Below are 25,802 nucleotides of genomic sequence, written 5' to 3' on the forward strand. Positions count from 1 at the left end.
AGACCTGTCACCGGTTACTGCGCAGGCGCAGCCACAAGCAGTGTGCACCCTGATTGCGCTCCCACTGCTTGCACAGTAGCAATTTTCATGTACTGCACATGCGCAAAGCTCTCCCAGCAGCGGGATCACAATGACAGTGCGCGAGGCTCAGGACGCACATACGCAGTAGCCATCGACTCACGGCGACGGGCCAGCTTTGTGGGGGTTGTTGCTGCTTGCCACATGTATTCGAATGGTCGTTGTGGGCACAAGAGAACTCAAGGGGGCTGCAAGAAGCCCCAGGTAAATGAAAATCATTTTTTTAATGACTTAAATATTCCTTTAACAATATACATAGAATGTGTTGTATTTATATTGTATTAGTGCTTATGTTTTTCATCAGCACAAGACAGAAATCGGCTTTCTTGTGAAAACAGATCACACTCTCCCCCCCCCTAAAAAAATGATCCGTCAAACTGTGTTTATGGATGGCCGTAAAAATACTTAGTATTTTACTATTTCAGATTCTGCTAATATATATATATATATATATATAACACACACACACATATATACAGTCTGTGACAGCTACTGAATTCCTTAGCAGTGGACTTTTCACACATACCGTATATAATATCTGGCACGTTATATAGTATGGTTATAGTGGGGCTTTCCTGTTAAGTTTAGGAAAACATTAAAGGTAAGATATTATTTATGTACAGAGAGTCCTCTGTTGGCCCGAGCAGCCTGACGCCATGCAAATCTTATGGCATTTACTGAGCTCCAGCACACACAGCAGCACAGGATATATGTAAGCTAGTGGCTTTGTAGCAGAAAATTTAGTGAAGGACCTACTGAACAGGGCTTCTGTTCAAACTCACTTTGAAAGCCAGTTGTGTCTAAATTCAGATTAGAAACACATAAAAAAAATGGCTGCATACACATTAATGAACTGGTTTTGAAGTAAGTCTAAGGTCGCATTCACAGTGGCACGTTGCAGAGCGGCGTTATAAAGTCTTATAATGCAGCTTACAGCACTGCATTGATAATCAGTGCAACGTTAATGTTGCGTTGAAAAATGTTGCGTTATGGTAACTCACTGCTTGCAGTGCGTTACCTCTAAACGCAGATCCATTGCAACTTTAATGTCGCATTAAACCTCAATGTCCCACTGTGAATATGCCCTGAAACTAAAATAAAAAAAAGCAGATACCTAAGTAGAGGGAAGGCTCTTGGTCCTATAGAGCCTTCCCATTCTCCTCACTGTGCCCTCATTCCAGCTCTGGATCCTCTGTTAATGGGAAAGCACTATAGGACCCAGAGCCTTCCCTCTCCTTAGGTGAGTATCTGTTTTTTTATTTTTTATTTATTTATTTTAGCTTCAAACTTACTTTAAAACCAGTACAAATGCATGAGTTGTCTTGAAGCCATTATAAAGTCAGGCATATGCCCACCCAAACGTGATCATCTTTGAATTGGAAGGCAACATTTGGAATTCAATGTTTCATGTTTATGTTTCATCATACTTTTAGGGCCATATTCTATTGATGAACTCACTGGCCAGTGCTAAGCACTGGCAAGTTCTTATCTTAGGCGATGGGGGCATCGCCTAATCTTATAAAACTTTAGACCCCCCCAGGTGGAAGAGAACTCGCTTGGGCGATATAATCGCCCAGCGAGTTCTTAACACGTTATCCAAATACCCTTATCATGCCTCCGGGAAGCGATACTTCCTGACAGACATGAGCGTTAGCTTAGACCTGCAAAAAGCAGGTCTAAACTGGCTAACGCACGTCGCCGCCGCAGCATCTGGGGGTCTCCTTTAATAAGGAGACCCCCAGAGCTCCCCGTCGGGTTGCCGCACACTGTAGAAGCCCCCCATGTAGGTGCACCGGCACCCTGCATACATACCGCCGCAGATCACCCGACACCTCTCGCCACAAAATCCGTCATGTAATTACAGTGTATCTGACACTGTAATTACTGTGCGCATAGAAGGAGCCCGGGCAAAGCATCTTTGAATCTGCAGCCTGGACTCCCCATTGGTCCGCTGTCTGAACCAATAAAATGGCTCACAAAGTGGACCAATGGGGAGCCCAGGCTGCAGATTCAAAGATGCTTTGCCCGGGCTCCTTCTATGCGCACAGTAATTACAGTGTTAGATACACTGTAATTACACGACGGATTTTGTGGCGAGAGGTGTCGGGTGATCTGCGGCGGTATGTATGCAGGGGTGCCGGTGCAGCTACATGGGGGGCTTCTACAGTGTACGGTGACCCGACGGGGAGCTCTGGGGGTCTCCATATTAAAGGAGACCCCCAGATGCTGCGGCGGAAGATGTCGGCGATGTTCGGCGGGAGAGTGCGCATGTGTGGGGAGTGAGGCCGTGGGGCTGATGGACAGCACTATAGCGTAAACCTCACTCCCCATCGCCCGGTAATAAGGAGCATCGCTCAGGCTTTCGCCTGAGTAATGCTCTTTAACGGTCGGCCATCGCGCGAAGGATATGGGCAATAGGATTTGCCGGTAATCCTCGCGCAATGGCAAGGTGATAAGTAGCTCGCATCTGCAAGCTACTTATCACCTTGAATAGGATATGGCCCATAGTGCTCACATTTATATTCATATTTTGCTAATATTGTGTTCCTGTAAATTAATGAATAAAACACTGACCAAAATCCTAGCCTTTAATAAAATACAACTCATAAAAATACATTAAAGAGAACCCGAGGTGTGTTTAAAGAATGTTATCTGCATACAGAGGCTGGATCTGCCTATACAGCCCAGCCTCTGTTGCTATCCCAAACCCCACTAAGGTCCCCCTGCACTCTGCAATCCCTCATAAATCACAGCCGTGCTGTGAGGCTCTATTTACATCTGTAGTGTCAGTCTCAGCTGCTCCCCCGCCTCCTGCATAGCTCCGGTCCCTGCCCCCATCCCTTCCCTCCAATCAGCAGGGAGGGAAGGGATGCAGGCGGGGACTGGAGTTCTTCAGGAGGCGGGGAGAGCAACAGACTGACACTATAGAGATAAACACAGCTAGCTCTGACAAGCTGTTTGTCAGCAGCATGGCTGTGATTTATGAGGGATTGCAGAGTGCAGGGGGACCTTAGGGGTGTTTGGGATAGCAACAGAGGCTGGGCTGTATAGGCAGATCCAGCCTATGTATGCAGATAATATTCTTCAAACCCACCTCGGGTTCTCTTTAACAGAAATATGCCTACATGCCTACTTTATTGTTAGCAAGATGACTCAATGGTGTTTTACTAGCTGGAGTTGTCTTATTTGTTTATTTGGTAACTCTGTGACCTGCAGCATTACGAAATCAAGGGTTAAGTTAGCAAAAACAAATGAGGAACTGGGTTTTTGAACATTAACAGCTGTTAGCAGTAACACTTGTTCAGTTTTGTTATCAAAGTGGCAGAGGAGATGGCATTGCGGCAGTCATAGGTACTAGAGATGATCAATGAGATGCAAATATTTCCGAGTTCATGCAGGACTATGTAAATTTGCATAGATATTTATGTAGCTTGAAAATTGACCAATCAAGCCCCATCCAGGTTTAAATTGATTGGTCCATTTTCAAGCTGCATACATTTACATACAGTTTTACATAATCCTGCATGAACTTATTATAAATATTTGCATCTCATTGATCAGCCCTAATGGGCACATGATTGTAGTGTAGTATCAGCATGGCCATAGACTCCACGGCACACATCACTGACAGAGGACCTGCTTACTTTGCACTTCCAACTTTTCTAGCAGAGCCCCTCATCGATTTCCCCAGGAATGAGGGCTCATGTATGACTCAGGTTATTGTACAGCAGCAACAGGTTCATACAATAGGAACATCTACCAAGTGATTCTGAATCTGCTATTTTTTGAATTGAGCTATTGGCTTAAGAAGAAGCATTACAAAAATACTTTACATTTTTTTATTTATAAAATGTTTCAGGTCTTGCAGCTTTTTGAGTCTAAAATGAACACTTTCCAGAGCTTTGTATGCCCAGAGGTTCTCCAGGGTACCCACATGAAATACTTATTTGAAATTATGATTTAGCTGGTATGAGTGATGCACCCATGTAGTGTGAGCTTCTCACAGACACTGGAGATAAACTGCCATCTAATAAAGGGGAGCATATGAAGACATCAGAAAAGTAGTGTAAACAGGTGCAACCAACGTAGCTGTTAGTGAAGTCGACTGGCGGATTTAACCGGGCCACCAAGCTGAGGATCGAGGCAGCCTGGGAGGATGGCGAGGGAGTGATCTGCCTGAAGGGTGCTGGAGGAAACCCCAGTTATATATGCATTTTTTTTTCTTCTCCATCTCACACTTTAAAGAGACTCCGTAACAAAAATTGCATCCTGTTTTTTATCATCCTACAAGTTCCAAAAGCTATTCTAATGTGTTCTGGCTTACTGCAGCACGTTCTACTATCACCATCTCTGTAATAAATCAACTTATCTCTCTCTTGTCAGACTTGTCAGCCTGTGTCTGGAAGGCTGCCAAGTTCTTCAGTGTTGTGGTTCTGTGATGCATCTACTCCCTCCAGGCCCCTCTCTGCACACTGCCTGTGTATTATTTAGATTAGGACAGCTTCTCTCTTCTCTCTTATCTTTTACAAGCTGGATAAATCCTCCTCTGAGTTGGCTGGGCTTTCACATACTGAGGAATTACATACAGGCAGAGCTGTCTGCACTCTGCAGGAAGAAACAGCCTGACACTTCAGTGGAAGATAGCTGCAGGGGGAAAGAAACACACAAATGATCTCTTGAGATTCAAAAAGAAGGCTGTATACAGCCTGCTTGTGTATGGATGTATTTTCTATGTGTGGACATACTGTACATCAACCTACTTCCTGTTTTGGTGGCCATTTTGTTTGTTTATAAACAAACTTTTTAAAACTGTTTTTAACCACTTTTAATGCGGCGGGGAGCGGCGAAATTGTGACAGAGGGGAATAGGAGATGTCCCCTAATGCACTGGTATGTTTACTTTTGATTAATCTTTTATTTCAAATAATAAGGAGAACATTTTACAAAGTGTACACTCATTAAGGATTACAGTTTCTTAATCATAATAGACAATATTTCAAAAAGGTTCTTCTGTAAACATTACAGCGAGTTGTCTGATCAATAGCAAACTCCAGATTGGGGTTCTATAGGTGTCTAAATGTCAATATATCAAACAAAGTCCAAAGATGATGAACTCTTCCTCTTTGTCAATATGAAAAAAAAAAAAATAGTAGGATATGCGTTTATGCCTTAAACCGAAGTACATTCAAATATGCATACGATTCTCTTATGTCTTCCCTTTCCCCCCTCCCCCCTTTCCTTGTATCATGCACTCACAGCGACCTCTCAGTGGATAAGAAAAAATGTTGATTACAGGAGTCTAATGGTTAGTATGTAGTCCGACCATCAATAGCCAACCATAGGCTAGGAATGGGTACAAGGAGTTTATCCCAATCCCCCATTAAGCGCTATTTCAAATTCCTCTGAATGTCTAAAATAATTCCAATATGACCATATTTTCTTGTATATATCTGTTTTGTTAAGAGCTGCAAACGACAGATCTTCCATTAATTCAATGGTGTCTAGTTCTTTAACCAGCTCCTCATTCCCAGGTATCGTTGTTCCACCCCAGTGTCTAAGCAGTAAGCATTTGGCTCCATTGAGGATGTGTTTAACAATGGAGTTTTTGTAACCTCTCATAGACCAATCATTGCAGTGTAGGATATAGAAACCGGGGTCGAAGGGAACCTCTCTATTAGTATTAGCTTTTAATAGTCTCTCGATTTTTCCCCAGTAATCCGTGAGTAGAGGACAGGCCCAAAGAATATGAAGTAAAGTCCCTCTATGTGTTTTACATCTCCAACACTTATCCTCCCTATCTGGGAAAATAGTTTGCAATCTGACCGGGGTAAAGTACCACCTGGTGAGTATTTTATAGTTAGCCTCTTGTATTCTGACAGCTCTTGAGGATTTATGAGTGTAGATGCATATTTTTGATCTTTGTGCTTGTGTAAAGGACCTACCCAGGTCTCTCTCCCACGCATCCAGGAAGAGCATTTGAGGGGCCGCCAACATAGATAGCATCGAGTAAATTTTTGAAAGGGTTTTTACACTTAGTCCCTCCCCCGAGCACAGTGCCTCAAATTCAGTTAGTTGTCTCAGCAGTGTAGGGTGTAACTCTAGCGAGGACATGAGGTACCTGTATTGGAAGTATTCCCACCATTTTAAATCTGCACATGTTTGTTTCTCCCTGAGTACCGAGAGAGAGACCCAGGCGCCCCGCTCACACATGTCTCTAAAGCGTAGATTCCTTTCCTTATATATTCTATTGCTTGGGAGCCCATCTCCCATCACACCACATTTGGGATTAATAGACACTGGCAATAGAGGAGAGGGGAAGGGGGCTATTTGCAAATGTCTGTTTACTCTATAGGAGACATAGACTGTGTTATAAGCTAAATATGGGAGATTCCAAGAGAGTTTGGGTGATCTTTCTATTTCCACCCACTGTTTACAAGTGCTATGTCTATGCCAGTCAACTGCTCGAGTCAGGATAGCTGCCTCATAGTAACGTCGTACGCATGGCATTGCCAGTCCACCTAATTGTTTAGAACAATATAAAATATCTTTCTTCAGGCGAGGGGGTTTATGTCTCCAGATGTACCTGTTGAATATAGATTGCATTTGCTGGAAGAACGAGAGGGGCATCTCAATTGGTAACGTCTGAAAAAGGTACAGTATCCTAGGCATTACGTTCATTTTTAACACTGATATTCTTCCCATCCAAGATAGATGAGGAAAGTCCCATTTTTGTAGGTCTGTCGTTATTTTACGTAGCATTGGTGGAAAATTTTGGGAATAGAGGTTCGAAGGGGAATCTGTGATATTAGTGCCTAGGTATCTAATGGCCTGACTGTTCCACTTGAACGGGAAATTACGCTTAAGAGAGTGTTCCATCTCTGGTGGTATTTCCACGTTAAAGGCTTCACACTTGTCTGGGTTTATTTTAAAGAAGGAGAGTCTTCCAAATCTTGTGAACTCGTCAAGAAGATTGGGCAGGGAGAGCAAGGGGCGAGTCAAAAAAAATAAAAGGTCGTCAGCATAGGCTGCAATTTTGTGATTTGTCTCCCCTACGCTGAGTCCTGTGATGTCAATATTATTCCTGATCTGACAGAGGAGCGGTTCCAGTGCCAGTGCGAAAATCAATGGGGAGAGCGGGCATCCCTGCCGAGTACCGTTTGTGATATCCAGGGAGTCTGAGAAAGTGCCATTTACCTTTATTTTAGCATTTGGAGTTGTATATAGGGCTCCTACACAGGACAGCATCCGATCCCCTAAATTTATATGTCCCAGCACCCCCCTCATCCAGCTCCAGCTTACCCGATCAAAGGCCTTCTCGGCATCCGTAGAAAGTAGCATACAAGGTATACTCTTTGACCGGGCAAGCTGGAGCAGATCTATTGTCCTAATAGTGTTGTCCCTGCCTTCTCTCTGAGGTATAAACCCCACCTGGTCCCAATGTATCAGGAACGGAATGTGTTCTGCCATTCTGTTTGCCAGGATCTTAGCAAAGATTTTTAGGTCTGTGTTCAGGAGAGATATGGGGCGGTAGCTCCCACAGGATGAGGGATCTTTTTGGGGGTTTAATTATAACCGTGATATGCGACTCCAAGGCCTGTTTTGGAAGAGATGACCCCTCCCCTCCCCCAGCCACTGCGTTGAAAAGTTTGCAGAGATATGGTATTAGGTGATTTTTACATTTTTTATAATACTCGGCAGGGAAGCCATCAGGCCCAGGGGCCTTCCCAGGTTTTAAACCCATGATCACTTTTTGTATCTCAGTTTCAGTGAACGGCTCCTCTAATGAGGTCCTCGCTTCCTCTGTCAATTTAGGCATATTTGCCTGGGTCAGGTATTCTTGTATCAGAGAATGCCGGGGTTCTTTAAGTGGGTTTGTGCCGTCCTGCGTTAGGTTGTACAATTTGTGATAAAAGGCTTTAAATGTACTTGCAATAGATTTATTTCTGATATGTTTCACCCCTCTGGAATCGATCAATTGGGAAACATAGGTTTTTTGTTGTTGTTGCCTCAGGGCCCTTGCCAATAACCTGCCAGATTTATTTCCATGCAGATAGAACATGTGGTTACATCTGCGCGCTGCCAGTTTAGCAGAGTCCTGAAGCATCTTGTTCAGTCTATGTCTGATTTCTGTCAAATGTAGGAGATCAGATTCTTTGGGATGGCATTTATGTTTACGTTCCAATGTGCGAATTTCCCCCAATAGTTGTTCAATTATGGCTCCCCTTTCTCTCTTAAGTTTAGAACCTAATTTAATCAGGAATCCCCTTAGGACACATTTATGGGTCTCCCACAAGGTAGGTAGTGAAACATCATCCTTATCATTAAGTTCAAAGTAATCTTCTATTTGTTTGGTTATCTTAGTATTGTTAGATTCCTCATGAATCATGGAGATGTTCAGCCTCCAGGTGAATGGAGTGTCTTTTTTAGATTTGCAGTTAAGAGTTGTAAAGACTGGAGCGTGATCTGAGTATGTGATCACTCCGATTTCGGAAGATATATGTTCGGTCAAGAGATTGTGGGAGATCCATATGTAGTCCAATCTAGTGTACACCTTATGCATTGTGCAATAAAAAGTGTAGTCCTTGACTTGAGGGTGCGTTACTCGCCAGGTATCTACTAGCTGTCTCTCATGCAGCGCTCCCTTCATTCTGTTTAGCCTAGCATGAGCTACATTTGATTTCCCCTGGGAGGTGTCTATGGAAGGGTTAAGAGCTACGTTGAGGTCGCCTCCTATAATGATGCTGCCTTCAGCAAAGGAGTCCAAGATTGTGAGGAACCTCAGAAGAAACCTATCTTGGTCTCTATTTGGGGCGTAAACAGAGCACAGGGTGTATTTTTGATCTAGGATTGAGCACTTCAAAAGGATGAAACGTCCCAATGGGTCAGTTTTAAGATCTATTTCCACGAGCGGGAGCGTACTGCTTAAGAGTATAGCTGTCCCTTTCGTTTTCCCAGTCTGTGAGCTGCTATAGTATGAGACGGGGAAGCGTCTGTCACGAATTTTAGGGTGGTCAGGTCCTTTGAAATGTGTCTCCTGTATAAATACAACCTGTGCTCTCTGTCTCCAAGCATCTCTAAGCAAGACCCGCCTCTTTTGGGGGATGTTAAGGCCTTTGGCATTGATGGTCATAATTTTCATATGTGCCATATCGACTTCCTGTTTTGAGATGGCCGCCGTGAGCGCACTACTACAAAGAAAAAGCAAAGAAACCCCCTATGTGTTTTCACATCAAATTGCATGTAATTTACATTTTGTACCCTATATTGCGGTACCATAAACATATCTAAATTGTAGGTTAACAACCATAGTATCACCTGCAAAAGCAGGAAAATCCTATTGGGGAGAGAGAGTACCATGTCCTGTGTCAAGGAGTGGTGAACCCGCTTCCCTCCACCCTTAATGTCGGCTTAAGTAAGTTTAGAACAAACAGATATAAGAACTGATAAGCGTAATGCAGAAAGCCTTGCCTGAATTTAAATAACAATAACATCTTTGGTTAAACTTAGTATTAGTAGAGAGATCAACACCATCATGGTCCTGTCTGGACAGCTTAGGGGCAGCGTTAGTTACATATGGGGTGCATTATGTTAGTATGTCTTCTACACTCTCAACTTGGATATATAGTGCTCCATGCGGTTGACTCCGGTCACCTACGCTCGCCACATAGGGGGGAGGCTCAGTATGGTGGTTGAGATATAGAGGCCGTTCTCCGTCCCTCTACAAGGGTGGAGAGGCAAGAATACGTTAGTTTACATAACTAGGGGATCTGGCCTCAGCTCAGGATGGAGCATATTTAACTAAGACCTTCCTCTGTCTTTCCCCCGGGGTTGTCATTTAAGCCACTAGGTCGGGCTCGTCCCCCGTGTGCGGGCACCCGTGTTATCTGGCCTTATGTGTGTTATTCACGGGGATCTTGGGAGCTAGTGGAACTTCGTGTCGCCATGTATTTGCGTAGGAGAAAACATAACTATAATAAACCTAATAATAAGTACATCCACATAGAGGATTTGGCCCGGCGCGGCGTCATGCCCGCCACACCGTCCGCGTAACACGAACATGAGGCCACGGCCCTTAAGTGTATAGCAGGCATGCCGCCGCGCCAGACAAGCAAAACGAACATTTCAATATGGTATGTTTACTTTTGTGCAATTTTAACAATACAGATTCTCTTTAAGGCCTGCTTAATGAGTTAAAGGTGGGACAAGGCTAATGGGGGAGGGTGAGTAAGTGATGAGGTGAAGTGATGCAAGGGGTGGATATCCTTAGAGTAAGTAGCAAAGTATGACATTCATCTTGGTCATATGAAACTGTAGTGTGGGTTGCTTAAAGGTATGGTAAGTGATTGTAGGTTAGCACATGCAACAACTGTACGTTTCTTTTTTATGATTAAATCTTGCTTGCCTAGGATTCATTACAAAAAGGTCTCGCTTTACAAGCATCCATGCTTCATTCCTATCTTAGTAGCAGTCCTCAATATGGTTTGTAGAAATGGTTGAAAACTTTGTCCCCATAATATCTGACTCTTTCTACCAAATACAGACCAGCTGATCTGGGTCACGTAGGTTCTTCACCACCATCCAGTGCTCCTTAGGTACCACAAATAGATCAAACTGAATCTTTGCGTAGCAGTAAATTGTACTCTGTAGAGAACTGCAGAAGTTATATCTAAGACCTATATCAATACATAGTAGTAGTATAATAATCAATTCATTACATATTCTCTCCACAGTGAGTACCACTTGTTTGCAGTCTAAACACAACTGCAAATTTCATCTTGAATTTTTTAATCTTAATAAATCACATTGATGATCTTTTTTCACCTACTGTTTATACCACTGATATTCTCTTATCTGCAAATGTGGCCATTTATTGAAGTATGGGAAAAGCCAAACTACTCTAGCCTGGATAATAAATTAGCTGGCTGTGGAATACACCAGTGCCTTCTAGGATGCTAGTAGCCATTTCTGTGTACGCTGTATGACTAGTAATAATGTGAATGAGCTGTAGCTGATGCATTAAACTCCCAAATTATCCATCCAACATGGGGAAGGGATGTCTTTCCAGGCTTTATTGTCCAGTCATAGTGGGAATTTACATTTTATAAGCATTCTTACGGAATATACAGTAAGATAAATGAATTGGATAGTTTAATTCGAATATTTAAAGATTAAGGTATACATCTGATCCATATATATTAGCCTCTAATAAATGGATTCATTTTATTTAGCTACAGATGGCTTTTTCTGGGATATAATTAAAACTCTGATTGATCCAAGTCAATCAGGGAGGCAGCTTCCTTCCTGAACTGCCAATATTAAATTGCCAGATCTGAGGTTGATAATATTCTATATAAAATCCGCAGTAACATTTGCATTTTGTTCACATAACAGTAAGTTAATGCCAGATATATTGTGAGTCGCAGATTCCTCTAGGCTGTTTGCTCAGTAGTTTCATTTCAGTGGCTCTAGGTGAGAGCTTTTTGGTACAAAGAACTGACAAATAGCAGAATGAGAAGAAACCTAAAAAGGAACAGAAACTGTGAAGTAATAGTAAGGCTAAATTCCATTCCAAATGCATTCTTGGCACAGGGACCCGGCAGAAAAAGCAATAAAAGGCTTGCACTGTTTATGTAAATGTAATGCAGTAATTAAAGTGTTAGTGTGCATATACTTAAGTGTGCTAAAAATGTGGCCCTAATAATAATGTAATCTACTTGCATTGCTTATTTAATCCCTTTAAAGGCCTCTTGCACACTGCACGCGATTCCGATTCAGATTCCGCTTTTTAATCTGTTTTTACATCCGATTCAGATTCCGATTTGCAGTGTGCAGGGAGCAAACTGCAAATCTGAATCTGAATCTGAAGTAAAAACTGATTAAAAAGCGGAATCTGAATCTGAATCGCTTGCAGTGTGCAAGAGGCCTTAAAGTGGTATTATGCTAGGTACACACCATACAATTTTGTGTTAGATAGATGTTTCGATGGATGATTTCCGACATGTCCGATCTTATTTTTGATTGTTTTTCTGATCGATTTCTCATAGAAGTGAATGGAAATTGATAAGAAAAGATAACAGAATCGAATCAGAAATCAATCGGATGGAAAATCGACTGAAAAAATGCATCGTGTGTACCCAGCATTATACTCAGATTTCATCTGGGGTATAAATCATTAAACAAAGCATAAAATCAACAGCTAAAATCCACTGACTATTTTTCAGGGTACAGGAAGTTAAAAACTAAGCTTTTTACCTCATTTAGCTGATAAATGATAAGCTTGCCTTTGCCTACCTGCATTATCAGATTATTTTGGAAGTGTAATAAACTTTGTAAACAAGATTGAGAAGTTCCTGCTGTATCCAGGGGAAAGTAGATAACTTTCTCTCCTTTATTTGCTCACTAATTACTTAATTAGGAGTCAATCTGAAAATTTGTCCTGCAGCCAGTAATGATATCAGCTTCAGTGAGGTATAATAAATACCGTACATTCCGGCGTATAAGACGATTGGGCGTATAAGACGACCCCCCAACTTTTCCAGTTAAAATATAGAGTTTGGGATATACTCGCCGTATAAGACTACCCCTCTTCCAACGCACACCAAATTAAAATTTAAAAAAATCACATACTGGTGCTATGTATGAACGGATACTGGTGCTGTACTGTATGTGGTACCCAGTATATAACAGTATATAAGTGATTGACTGGTTGGATTGGTCAACTCTTCCTCTCCCTATGCGGATTGGTCAGCTCTCCCTGTCTCCCGGTTTATCAGAGCAGTATAGAAGAATAGATTGCGCTGTGCCCATAAAACACGCCTCTTTCACCCATCTGGCCCACCCTTGTACCCTATTTACCTCCTTCTCTGCCTCTAAGATCTCACACATGTGCGCCTGCGCTGCTTCATGACAGTCCTCAACAGCGAGATCTGAGAGGCGGTAACAGTATAGGGTGTATCACCCGGCATCAATGACACCCGGCGTACAAGACGACCCCTGATTTTTCAAAAGATTTTCAAGGGTTAAAAAGTAGTCTTATACGCAGGAATATACAGTATGCAGTCCAATGACAGCAGAGCAGTCTTACAGTGTTTCATATTCATTTTTACTGTGTTTAATGCATCAGGGCAAAAATGCAGTTTTGAGTGTTATCCTACTTTAAGAAATAGGCATGTGAACCCCACTGGGTACAGTATAAGCCGCTTCACTTTGCTTATATTTTCAGCAAACTAAGTGCTCTGAGCGCTGCTTGAATAATAAGCTTTGCAACTATTTTCACTGCTTCCGCAGTTTTAAACGAACTCTCTGCACTTATTATCTCACTTCTACTGAGCAGCTGATAATATGTGATAACACTGAGTATCAGAGAAAAAAATGCTAATTACTAAACAGTGGCAGTGAAAAACTTATTTTTTAACACAGATATAAAATCAGTAATGCAAGAACAATACAACATTAATTAGAAACTAGTTTTATGTTATGTTAGGTTAACATAAGTAGAAGTAGACTTGGCCTCTTTTACACTATACACTAAAAAACTGATGCATTTTAACTTTCCATAGCAGTGCATTGGGAAAGAGTGAACTGAGCCATAGGAAGACATGGATAATGCTATAACAATCAGTGGTCCTTTCAGTTATAACTGAGAGGAACTTTATAGTGTAAAAGGACCCACAGGCTAAGTTCGCAGTGGTCAGATGCATAACGCATGCGTTATAATGACTGTGAACTGCAATGGAGACTGGACGTAGACTTTAATACAAAGCCTGCATGCAGTCAGTTAGAATAACGGGATCAGTTACAACGCAGAACTGTAAACAGGCCCATAGAACTTTATGGGCAGTGAGTTGACTTGCAGAATTATTCTGCAACGCGACTGACCACTGTGAACAGGACCTTAGGACCTTTTCACAGTTGCATTGCAGAATAATTCTGTATGTCAACTCACTGACCTGCAGACTTCAGTTTCCGCATGGTGATTGGCTGGATGCAGGACTCCTGCAAGCTATGAAGTGAAGGAGCGATCGCCGTCCGGGACATGGTAATGTATACACATGCTACCTAATCCTACTCCCTCCACCCCGCTGCCCCTCCAGCCCGACCCCCGCTGCCAGCCTACTGCCCGCTGCCTCTCCACTCTGACCCTGCTGCTAGCCCACTGCCCGCTGCCTCTCTTGCCCGACCCCCACTGCCAGCCCACTGCCTGCTGCCTCTCCAGGCCGATCCCTACAAAAAAAATAAATTAACATATAAAATGATAAATATCGTTTTAAGTGCAGCGCCATTCTGACGCTATTGGCGTTGTGCGCCATTTTTGCCTGTCCCCATACATGACTGTCTCCACCATTTGAAAATGTATCCAGACTGAGTCTTGCATGGCAGTGCACTCTACTGCCTGCTGTGTGAACAGTGCCATGTCACTGAAGGGGTGGCCCATGCAGTGGTGGTGCAAAACTAGCTACCACTTTGCATAAGGTATAGTATGAACAGGCTCTGTGCATAGCATCCTAACTAGAATCTGGCAGATTAGTTTTACAGCATAAAGCAAAGGTTACTATGGTAACCACAATGACTGTAAGATCAGGCACAAGGCATTGTAAATGCTTTCAAATATTTAGTATCTTCTACTTTCTACAGTTCCTAAACAATTCCTATCTCAATTGAAAAAAAAGTTAATCGATATTGTTCCTTTAAGGCGCCGCCATGTCTCTCCAGGCTCTGAAGCATTTGGCAATCCATGTTTTCAGTTCTGTTTGCAGTTGTACAGATCATTGTAAAATGACATTTTCTACATTTCTTTGTTTCACTTATCACTATGTTTTGATAATGTTCATTATGGTCTCTTCACTCAAATCAGAAATTGTATTTTGTATGTGTGACAACTGATAACATTAAATGATGTATTGTCTTTTTCTTCTCTAGCTGTCTGTGAAGGCAACTTTACATGCAAGGAGAATGAAGTTTGTGTCAGGCCCAATGAATGCCGCTGTCGCCATGGATACTTTGGTGCCAATTGTGAAACAAGTAAGAATTACTTTTATTTTGTGTTGTTGCTAGAATTTGTTTGCTTTGTGTTTTGGCATAGATAACGGAAATTGTGCTAGACTCAGTGTAGCGTACGTGGGTAAAATGCTTTGTCAGAATGTAACAAATCAAAATATAAAAGAAAGATGGCGGCCAGCAGATTTATGAGGTTGGTACTAATAGTGAAGCTTCAGATTTTACCTGCATGGGATTACTTTACTATGGGTATCTGGGCAACTATTTTTCACTATCATTGGTCTTCTAAATTATTTCCACTGCATAGAGGTGTAGCAATAGAGGATACAGAGGTTGCAATTACACTGGGGCCTCTGCTTCCAGAAGGCCCCATTGGGGGCTCTCATACAACTGCTGTAATAGATCTTAATTGGTGCTATATATGTAATGATCACTCCTGTATGTCCTTTGAATAGTGATGATCGTAAAAAAACTGTTACCCTGCCCTGCATAAATGTCTTGGCAATGCAGATTTTCTTTAGAGGTTTTGGTGCTCCATATCAATTCTGATGTATAGCAAGCTTGTAGGGGCCCAGGCCGATAGCTCCTCTCCTACACCACTGCTACTACAGTCATATTTTTAAAGTCTAAGTCAATACACAAATGTTTTTCTAGTATTTTGTACTCAAGGAGCTCTTTAGTCAATGGTGATTCCAAGCCAGAACACCATTCAGGGGCCACTTCTTGAAACAGAATCATCCTTTTAGATTTAGGGTAGGGATGGTCGGAAATGCCAATTTCCGATTCCATGGTAAATCCGCATTCCGCCATTGCCAAATACCGATTCCGCTTTCCGCTACCAATTTCCGCATTCCGATGCGGAATTTCCGCCGGAAATCGCGGAAATTCCGCCCGACTTTAACATCGATTATCTCAAAAACTATAAGGTCTTTTTGAAAACTTATTTTGCTTCTTATTAAGGAGATTCTGTTTAACAAACCCTGAAAATTGGTGTTTCTAGGACTTACGGGGGCTTTGCTATTAACCGCTAAAGTCGGCGGATTTTTACTGTAATGTAAATGCAGAAAATAGGCAGATGCAGATTTTCTGCATTTTACATTACAGTAAAAATTCCGGCGGAAATCCGCCTAATGCACTTGCATTACCGATTTCCGCATTCCGATGCGGAAATGCAATTTCCGATCAGAATTTCGGAAATTGCATTTCCGCGGAATCCGAATGAGCATCCCTACTTTAGGGCCCATTTCCTCTTGTACCAGCCTTTGTCTCTGAGACGGATGCTGGCACTTGTGCTGATGTGAGTATGCATCTAGAAAAAAATCCTAATTTTTTTTTCCCCCACACACAAATTCGGAATCAGCCTACTGATAGGCTGTGATTCCCTGTCCAAGTTTGTGTGAGGTGAAATACAGTAAATCACCCCTAGTGGAAATGAGGCCTTAGTGTTTTCGGAGAGTATGGTGTGTGCCCCTCCCCCATGCAGTCTAAACTGAAGCAATGACTCCAACCAAACAGTCTCCTGCTAACATTTTGAGCATCAACTCATTTTATTGAATATTAAGACAGGATTTTCCTTTTTCGGGATAACACTATCACAGTTTTAGATTCCTATCATTATTAGTTCAGCCTTCCTTATAGAACAGAAGGCCTGCAGACAACAGTAATTGCTCCTCTCAGGAGTGAAGTAGATGCCGCAGTTGATGATTGATTTTTGGCCAATCAAACCAGTTGATCGTGCTGGACAGAAGATATTGCTCAATCAGAAGTGAAAAAAGGGGGGAATATCCGCAACACAAGCATATAAATAACCCACCAAGTGTGCTAGGGCTCAATATATATAGCACAAAAAGGAGAGAGGAAAGAAAGCCCATATATACAGCACCACTGGGATAGTACAAAAAATAGTTTATTCCATAATTCAAAAAACGATTCTAATTGACACGATGAAATTCAACATGATATTAAAAGCAATTAAAACATACGGCAAGAACACATCACTGCTGCAAAAATATCAATCATATATTCATTAGTATTATGAAAATAATAGCATCACAGAGGATATATGAACATATAGTATATCAGAATATTCAATACCAAAATAGAATGTTAGCACAATGGGCATCTAACAAGAGCCCAATAATGCTTTGAACCCGGGTTCAGGCGGTGTCCTCTCTCCTTCAAAGTGGGGTGACGTCCGCGGAGCAGATTGATCTGCTTCAACACTGAGCGCATCCATGTCCAGCCCACTCGGTCGAAAGCCTTTTCGGCATCTGTGGATAATAGCATGCACGGTTTGTCCTTGGACCGAGCGTGCTGGACCAGGTCTATTGTTCTTATTGTGATGTCTCTTGCTTCTCTCTGGGGAATAAATCCCACCTGATCCCAGTGCACAAGATATCCCATATGTTCTGCTAGTCTATTGGCCAAAACCTTTGAGAATATTTTCAGGTCTGAATTTAGCAGCGAAATTGGGCGGTAGCTGCCGCAAGCTGCTGGGTCTTTTTGTGTTTTGGCTATTACTGTGATGTGTGATTCTAATGATTGTCTGGGTAAAGTAATGGGCTCCCTATTCCCCGCTAGTGCATTGAACATTCTGCATAAGTAAGGTGTCAAGGTGTTTTTGAATTTTTTGTAGTACTCGGCAGGGAATCCATCCGGCCCCGGGGCCTTCCCTGATTTAAGTCCCTTGATGACCTCCCCAACCTCCAATTCCGTGAATGGCTCCTCCATCTCCCCTTTCATGTCTTCTGATAATTTAGGCATGTTGGAGTTGTTGATATATTCTTGTACATCATAGGGGCTAGGCGCTTTACAGGCACCCGTGGGCTCTTGTGTCAAATTATAAAGTTTGTGATAGAAGTCATGGAATGTTTTAGCAATGGACTCACTTCTTATGTGTTTTTTGCCTGTCTGATCTATTATTTGGGAGATGTACGTTTTTTGTTGCTGCTGCTTTAGAGCTCGTGCTAGGAGTTTCCCGGACTTGTTTCCGTGTAGATAGAATGTGTGTTGGCATCTGCGCGCCGCTTGTTTAGCATTGTCTTGCAGAAGTTTATTAAGTTTATGTCTTGTCTCCGTTAGTTTCCTCTGATCATTAGTGTTGGGCAAGTGTTTATGCTTAAACTCCAGGTTTCGTATTTCTTCCAATAGTTTTTTAATTACCTCCCCTCTTTCCCTTTTTAGTTTTGTCCCCAATCTAATTAGGATACCTCTCAATACACATTTGTGGGTTTCCCACAGTATGGTTGGCGACACATCCTCCACATCATTATGCAAAAAGTAGTCACGTATCTGTTTCTCTATGTCTTCCTTTACGGCCTTGTCTTGCAACGTGGAGATATTAGGTCTCCATGTAAACAGCAGCTCTCTCTTAGCTCTGCAATTAATTGTCATTTGTACTGGTGCATGATCCGAGTACGTGATTACACCGATATCCGAGGTTATATGCTCCGATAAGAGGTTGTGTCTGTGACACCATAATGTAGTCTATCCTGGAGTATATTTTATGGGTTGTCGAAAAGAATGTGTAATATTTCACTGTGGGATGTGTCGCCCTCCACACGTCTACCAGCTGTCTATCATGTAAGGCTTTTTTTATTTTATTTAATTTCGCGTAGGCAATGCTAGTTTTCCCATGTGAGGTATCTAAATTTGGGGCGAGGGCCGTGTTTAGGTCGCCACCAAGTATAATGCTGCCTTCAGCGTAAGTATCCAGTATTGATTGCGTTTTTTGGAGGAATTGCTCTTGGTCAGAATTGGGTGCGTATAAGGATCCCAAAGCGTATTTCCTATCTTTGATAAGGCATTTAACAAACACATATCTTCCCATAGGGTCAATTTTTGTGTCTAATTCTGTATATGGAAGGGAACTACCAATGAGTATTGCGGTTCCTTTAACTTTAGACTGGGAAGAGGTGCTGTAATATGAATTTGGAAAACGCCTGTCTTTTAGTTTCGGATGGTCTAGTCCTTTAAAATGAGTTTCTTGCACAAAGACGACTTGAGCTCTTTGGCTCCACATGTCTCTTAAGAGGATACGCCTCTTCTCCGGTATATTAAGGCCTTTAGCGTTGATGGTTACAATTTTCATGCTAGCCATAAGGTGTCTTTGGGGCATCTGTTATCCAGGGAGAAACACCCAGGGGGAATATGTATTTTCTGATATAAAAGCGAAAGGTACATAGAATATTAACATCCCAAAACATTAACTTAACCTTAAACATAAAGAGAATCTTTAGGTAGTTGGCTGTCGCCATTTCCTTGTCCTGTGTAGTCTGGACAATCCTATGAGGGAAAGGAGATGCCATGTCTTGCCACGTGAGATGACAGCTTTTCCACCTTCACTATAGTAGTATGATTTATTGTTGCTAACAATGTTGTCTTACCTACTAATTTTACACCTTTTCGGTGAAACAAGTGTAATTCGCAGAGATCCTGCACTTCTATCCAAATATCTTCTGCACTAAATATGACATGTCTTATAGACCTGTATATCTCGTTGCTGTATGTGGGGAGATGAGGCATGGGAGAGAGGGCAAGGAGAGTATGCAATCATACTATTTGATTGCATAGCTTCTATCTACCTGCTAGCATATATGGGTAGTGCTGTCTAGATGTGTGGGGGGGGGGGGGGGCCTTTATTTATTGTATTTCTACTTATAATCTGTGGGTATGGGAGATTTTTCCTAGACGGGGTGAAAGGCGTCTATTTAGCGTTTTAGCAGCTAATCAAAGACAATATGTGACCAAGAACAGAGGGATGCCGTTATTGAACATCGAGATGGGGATGGCAAATAAATCTTCCGTATTACGTCATGTATTCCATGCAGGGGTTCAGACCGAAAACCTCTGAATCCCTATTAAACATGTGAGAATTTCCGCCATGCTTATAGCCCCGTGCGCGCTGGCATGAAGAACACCCAACCACACATTACACTCAGGGAGCTTTCGTTTATTTGGTCGTGCGTCATCTATGCTCCGAGAGGGGTTGGGTTCCATATCTGTGAATGGCGCCAATACAGCGCATGTCATTACAGAGGAAGCCGCGCGAGGCCGTGCGTAGTTCAGGGTGTGTGGCTTCCCCTGTCATATCCATTACCATCCCCATTTCGGATTGTGACACCCATAGGGTGTGAATGTGTCAACCATCACATAGTGATTAAAAGCACGGATATGAGGAGTAGTGTGCAGGCATGTCCAACATACCATATCTGCCGCCCTGAATGCAGGGCGTGGGTTCCAACAGTTCAAGGCTCATGTCGGGCATGTCTGCACAGCCCACTCTTGTTTTTAGCCAGGATCTGCATCCGCACAGCAATTAGCATTAACATATAACTAATATTCCCCCTTGGTATGCGACATTTCTATATTGTATGGCTATTTCTAATATTAATACGTCATAAAGATCATATATCTTTGGTTACAGGCAGCACAGATTCCCCACTCAAGCAAAATCCCCACACACAGATATTAATAGGCCCTGGTTTCCCCCCCCCCTCATTCAGGATTCCGTGTGTCGCACTCCGTCTTCCCGCCCTCCTACCAGCCATCTTTGTAATACATTATCAACACTGGCCCAACATTTAATAAGCAACCATACTCAAAAAAAAAACCCAGATATGTGATGAGTCTTAAGCAAGCCTAACTGAGGCATAGTACATTGCTGATGTCTAAGGCAGGGAACACACTACATGCGTTTTTGCGCGTTTTGCCGCGAACGGCAAAACACGCACGATTTTAAAGCCTATTGAAATAATAGCCTAGCTCGGGAAACGCTGCGCCGCATGCGTTTATGCGCGTTTGCGTTTGCGTTTTTTTCCGCGTTTTGTACCCGCACAGTTTTCTGCTTTTTTCCGCACATTGCATGACACTACATGCCATGCAAACGCAGAAACGCACGCGGAAAAACGCACGCGTTAGACGCGACCGCAAAACCCGACGGAAACCTGGGAAACGCAGGGGAAAACGGCCCTGCAAGTGTGTTCCCCGTCCAGGGCAGATCATGTTCTGTATCGGCTTAGTTTCGTAGGAGCCATTAAGAAGTTTTTAGGTTCGTGTCTCCCTCTCCTCCGGGTCCCCCCACCCCAATCACGACAGAGTTAAAGTAAGTAATTGCTCCCAGGGTCATTATATAACGTTCCTATAGAGAAAATACTTGTAGGCAAATGCTCTCTCTCTCTCTTAATGAGCCCCCTCTCATACCTAAGTAAACAGATTAGCAAGGAGATAATCCCCATTGTACTTATCTGGGAGTGCAAAAGTCGGCCGCAGAAATAACCAGTGTTAGCAGGATCCTTTGTAATGCGAGTTTGGATCAATCCTGTTGTTCTTGCTGTATTTGTCCTCTGCCTCGCCTTTGTTTCTTCGTGCGCTGTGGTAGGCCCAGGAATATCTTCTCCGGTTGCCATTTGGAGAGATCGGCTTGCCGTATGTCCAGAGCTAAGTAGAGGTCCGGTAGATCCGCTGGGGTTCGTAGTGTAAAGGACTTTTCTCCTTTTAGGATGTGCAGCTGAAATGAGATACTTTTTTAAAACAACTATCTAATACAGAATGTGTAGTGTAGCACTGATATATGTTTTAGCAATTTTCAGTTTCACTTTAAATGGCTGCTTCTATATGATGTCAGTACTTATGTTTGACAGTTGTGGCAGCTGGCCCTTATGCTGTACTTTCATCAGACAGCCTGTGCTAATGTAGGCATCAGTATATGAAGCCATGCTGAAGTGCTGTTGGGTGCCCTTCTGCACTACATGAATAGCTCTCTCTAGTGTAAAAGCTTTCATCAAAGGATGTGATGAAGAGGGCAAATTCCAAGCCGCGTAGCAGGTCTGCCCTCAAGTGACCGGACTCTGCTCTAGAGATACAAAATTATGTTTTCTTTATTTATAAACAAACATGCTCAGAATGACACATAGGTAGCTTTGTTGGGAATGCTGTACAGAGAGTGCTCTATGTTTTTTAGCCACAAAGCACACAAATGAGAAATCTTGGCAGACTTTCTTGCAGGGATTTTCTGAAGTGAGCTGCAGATTCAGCTTCTGAATGATGAATGGAAAGCTGGCTAGTATCTCAACAGGTTCTGATTAGTAGTTCAGAAATGTATGGGAATTCTGTATGATAGGCTGAAAGTAAATTCTGCTTTTAGTATGAGCCAGGAGAAGCCATCACAGACCTTCTCTGAGGCTCTATGTTCTGTCTTTTATTGCCCTCCTCAATCTTTTATTTCCCTTAAAATTCCTTTTCTTTGACATTAAAGTTTCCGTCTTTACTCTCGTCATTTCTTATGAACTATGGAGAATGAGAGGTTGTTATACTCACACTTGTGTAGGTCTTGGAGGGACACTATCAGGGGCGTAGCAATAGGGGTTGCAGAGGTAGCGACCGCATCGGGGCCCTTGGGCCAGAGGGGCCCCGAAGGGCCCTCCCTCAACTATAGTATTAGCTCTCTATTGGTCCTGTGCTCATAATAATAACTTCTATAGATACTTTGAATAGTGGTAATCATTAACAAACTGTTCCCCATCCCCTTCTTGCCCTTCTGACATTGTAGTTGCCATTGTCAGGTTTTGGTGCATCGTATCAATTGTTATTTATAAAATGCTTGGGGGGCCCCATTGTAAAACTTGCATCGGGGCCCACAGCTCCTTAGCTACGCCACTGGACACTATGTAGGTCTTGGAGGGAATCTAGCCTCCTACAGGTAGAAACCAGACTGTTTGTACATGAAGAAACTGGCGTTTACTAGCCTAATGCATAGAAGGAAAAAAGCTTTTATCATATATCTGTAACCCTCCTTTGCAGAATGTATTTTTTCATATTTTGTTGGGTGTCTTTTGACCCCTTACTACCACGGTTATTATAAATTGTTATTAGTAGTCTTCTATTCTTCTATGTAGCTATTGGCACATGGTAATGATGTTGAAAGTGCAGCCCTGACCAATAGAGCCACCCTGCAAATCAGAGAGCACCACCCCCAGTTTCCCGCAACCCATGTCAATAGAAACGCCACCTCTTTTATATCTACAATCTTTTTTTTTCTTTCATGCATAAAAATGAAAAACTTATTTTTTTCTACAGAAGAGGAGAATGGGAGAATTATTATTTCTGCAAAATACTGTTTGTGAACAAGACAATGGAAACATGTCAAAATAATAATAAAGAAATGAATAGAGGTCATCACAACAAAAAGCAATAACTTACTGGATTTTATTTGGAGTGACTGTCAGTTGCAGAGCAGACCAGGCAGAGCCTTGAGTTACAGAAATGATCCAGATAGGCGTTTATCACATCCTGTTGTAGATTCTACATACATATTGTTGTAATGTCTAACTTACTAAAAGCAAATTAATTCATGAAGGCCAGACTATCTGATGGTCCAGCACTGCTAGTTTTAATCTCTTCCTTGGTTTCTTCATATTCTCTACAATTCTAACATTATCCGTCATCATTGCTTTAGGAAGGACCTTTCTCTGTTTATAATCAAACTAATAATAGTAAGATATATTCGGACTCTGACAATCCCCTTTCTCCAGATACGAATAACTTTTTTATGCAGCTGTTTTCTCTTTTATCTTCTCAAGTTTACTTGATTGAAAACGAATTTGCTTCTATTTTCACACTCTCCTAAAACTGGAATCTTAACACTGTGGCATGCAATGCTATGCATTGTATTCTATTTTCTGCAACTTGAAGTTAAGAGTTATCCATCACTGTGATGTCCTTCTTTAGGCACATTTATAAGCATCACTTGCATTCCACAATCCTTCATACAAACACCTGACAAACTTGTTTATGGGCATTGCATACTATTCTGGACTCAGCACATTTCTCTGGTATATATTGCTGAGCACACTGATTGTATTGCATGTTGCTCTTCAATATAGGATGCCCGAGAGGTTGTTTATAACTTTTGCAGGTTTCATGGCTTACTGGGAGGACTAAGATTTTATGACATGGTTAAGCTCATTGCAGTGTATCAACGGCATCCATTATTTTCATCAGCCCCAGAAGGGCCATCTAAATTATTTATTAAATGCCTATGGAGTCATTTTTAAACCCTTAATGCATTCTATGAATGTTATCATTGCTACATGATGCCAAGCAATTCGACCCACCACTGGCATGTCTATGCTCCTCAATCATTCAGTTGTTTAGTGGGGCATCCTTCGCTTCCCACCAAACTCCTGCATTTGCTCTTGTTTGCTTTTTGTTTAGCCCATGACTTCCACTAGTATGTTTCCACTAGTATGTTGGGCGGAGTCGGAGGTGCACGCTGACGTCAAACCAGGAAGTGGGGTGATCTAAGGTAACGTGTGGCTCTGTGTTCCACGGAGTGTTCCATGTTCAAAACGATCCCCTGTATGGCTGTTTTATACAATAAACTTGGATATTCGTTTACTGGAGCAAAGTACATCCTTGGCTCACCGGCCTGGCTTTTGTAATACGCATACATGAAAGAGGCGCTTTTGGTGAGTGGGGCCACATAGGGGGAGCTGCGCTCTTATCCTTCCCAAGGTGGTGGCACTACCCTCAGGAGTGCGGCACAGGGTGCAAGACATAGTTTGTCTCAAGGCAATACTTGGCACTGTGTGCATATTTTATTATTATTTTACAGGGTAAAACTTCTGCAGTGGAGTGTTGATGCGCAGTGATTTTTTTCTATAGACTAGTATGTTTCTATTATTGTGTCTTTCACGACAGAAAGGCCTCTTTTCCACAGGCACCTGTTCTGCTCGTTTGATGGACAGTTCAGTCCTCCAGACCACATGCGCCTTTTGGCTGCAATTACATGCAGCTGAATGGCAGCATTTGGTAACACCGCGCGTTACATTTACCCATCTGATAAAAACTGTTTCATTCCACATCTAAGCACACCAACCCCCAAGCTCAAAAGCAAATCCATGGGGGGCCGCCTGTCTACCGTCCTATACAGAACACTAGCAAGCGGCTGGCCAGTGGATTGGAGCAGCTGTCATGGGGTGAATGCACCACCTTCAGCTGCTCATGGAAAAGAGGACTAAGGTGTCACCAAAAGTAACGGTACTAGTAATGCACTTGTTCTTCTGCAGTGCTTATTTGACTTAGAGTAAGTTGCTGCATATTGACACATGTTATGGCCAAGATATAATAATAATAATAATATTTAATATTCTAAGCCTTTCTAGTGTACAACCTTTCTATAATGACCTAATTGATCAATATCAAAGTTAGCCACTAGATGTCAACTGTAAAAAGTCTTCTAGATGGCAACTGTAAAAAAAACAAAAACATAAAACTGTAAAATGTAAAAAATGGGTCAAGTGTTTGGGAAAGAGTCATCTCTGTAAACAATGCTGCTTATAGTACTAACTCATACAACTTTAATGAAAGGCAACTTACTTACCAAGTGTAGTTTGAAGTCTTAGTCAGTGCTCTCTTCAAGTGTAAAGATCTCAAACGTTGCTGCCACGTTTTTATTTCCGCAGCTTTGAATTGGTTGCCAAAGGTTTCACGTACAGGCAGAATATTTTATTAAAGTCTGTATTCCTGATAATATCAGTATTTAACAAATGTTGACTGATGACACATCATTTAGGCAAATACAATGTACAAATGAAACAGAATGTATTGCGGAATGCCAAAAACGTATGTTTTAACTTTGGGGCATATTTAGTGGAAATGTGTACAAATTAAATAAGCGCAAAACTCGCATTATGACATTTTGAGCCTATTCAGAAATGTAATTAGTGG

At 42.2% G+C, this 25,802-nt stretch overlaps 1 protein-coding gene across 3 annotated transcripts in view; it reads left to right on the forward strand.

Moving 5' to 3' along the window:
- The window catches only part of SCARF2 (scavenger receptor class F member 2), a 307,002-nt gene that overhangs the window by 130,303 nt on the left and 150,897 nt on the right, over window positions 1-25,802 (forward strand). For all 3 annotated transcript variants that reach the window (XM_068238727.1, XM_068238729.1, XM_068238728.1), the window contains exon 3: window positions 14,997-15,098. In XM_068238727.1, the coding sequence (XP_068094828.1) occupies window positions 14,997-15,098 (102 nt within the window). The remainder of the gene's footprint in view (window positions 1-14,996; window positions 15,099-25,802) is intronic.

This window comes from Hyperolius riggenbachi, chromosome 1 (genome assembly GCF_040937935.1).
Source record: "Hyperolius riggenbachi isolate aHypRig1 chromosome 1, aHypRig1.pri, whole genome shotgun sequence".
NCBI classification, from domain to species: Eukaryota; Metazoa; Chordata; class Amphibia; order Anura; family Hyperoliidae; genus Hyperolius; species Hyperolius riggenbachi.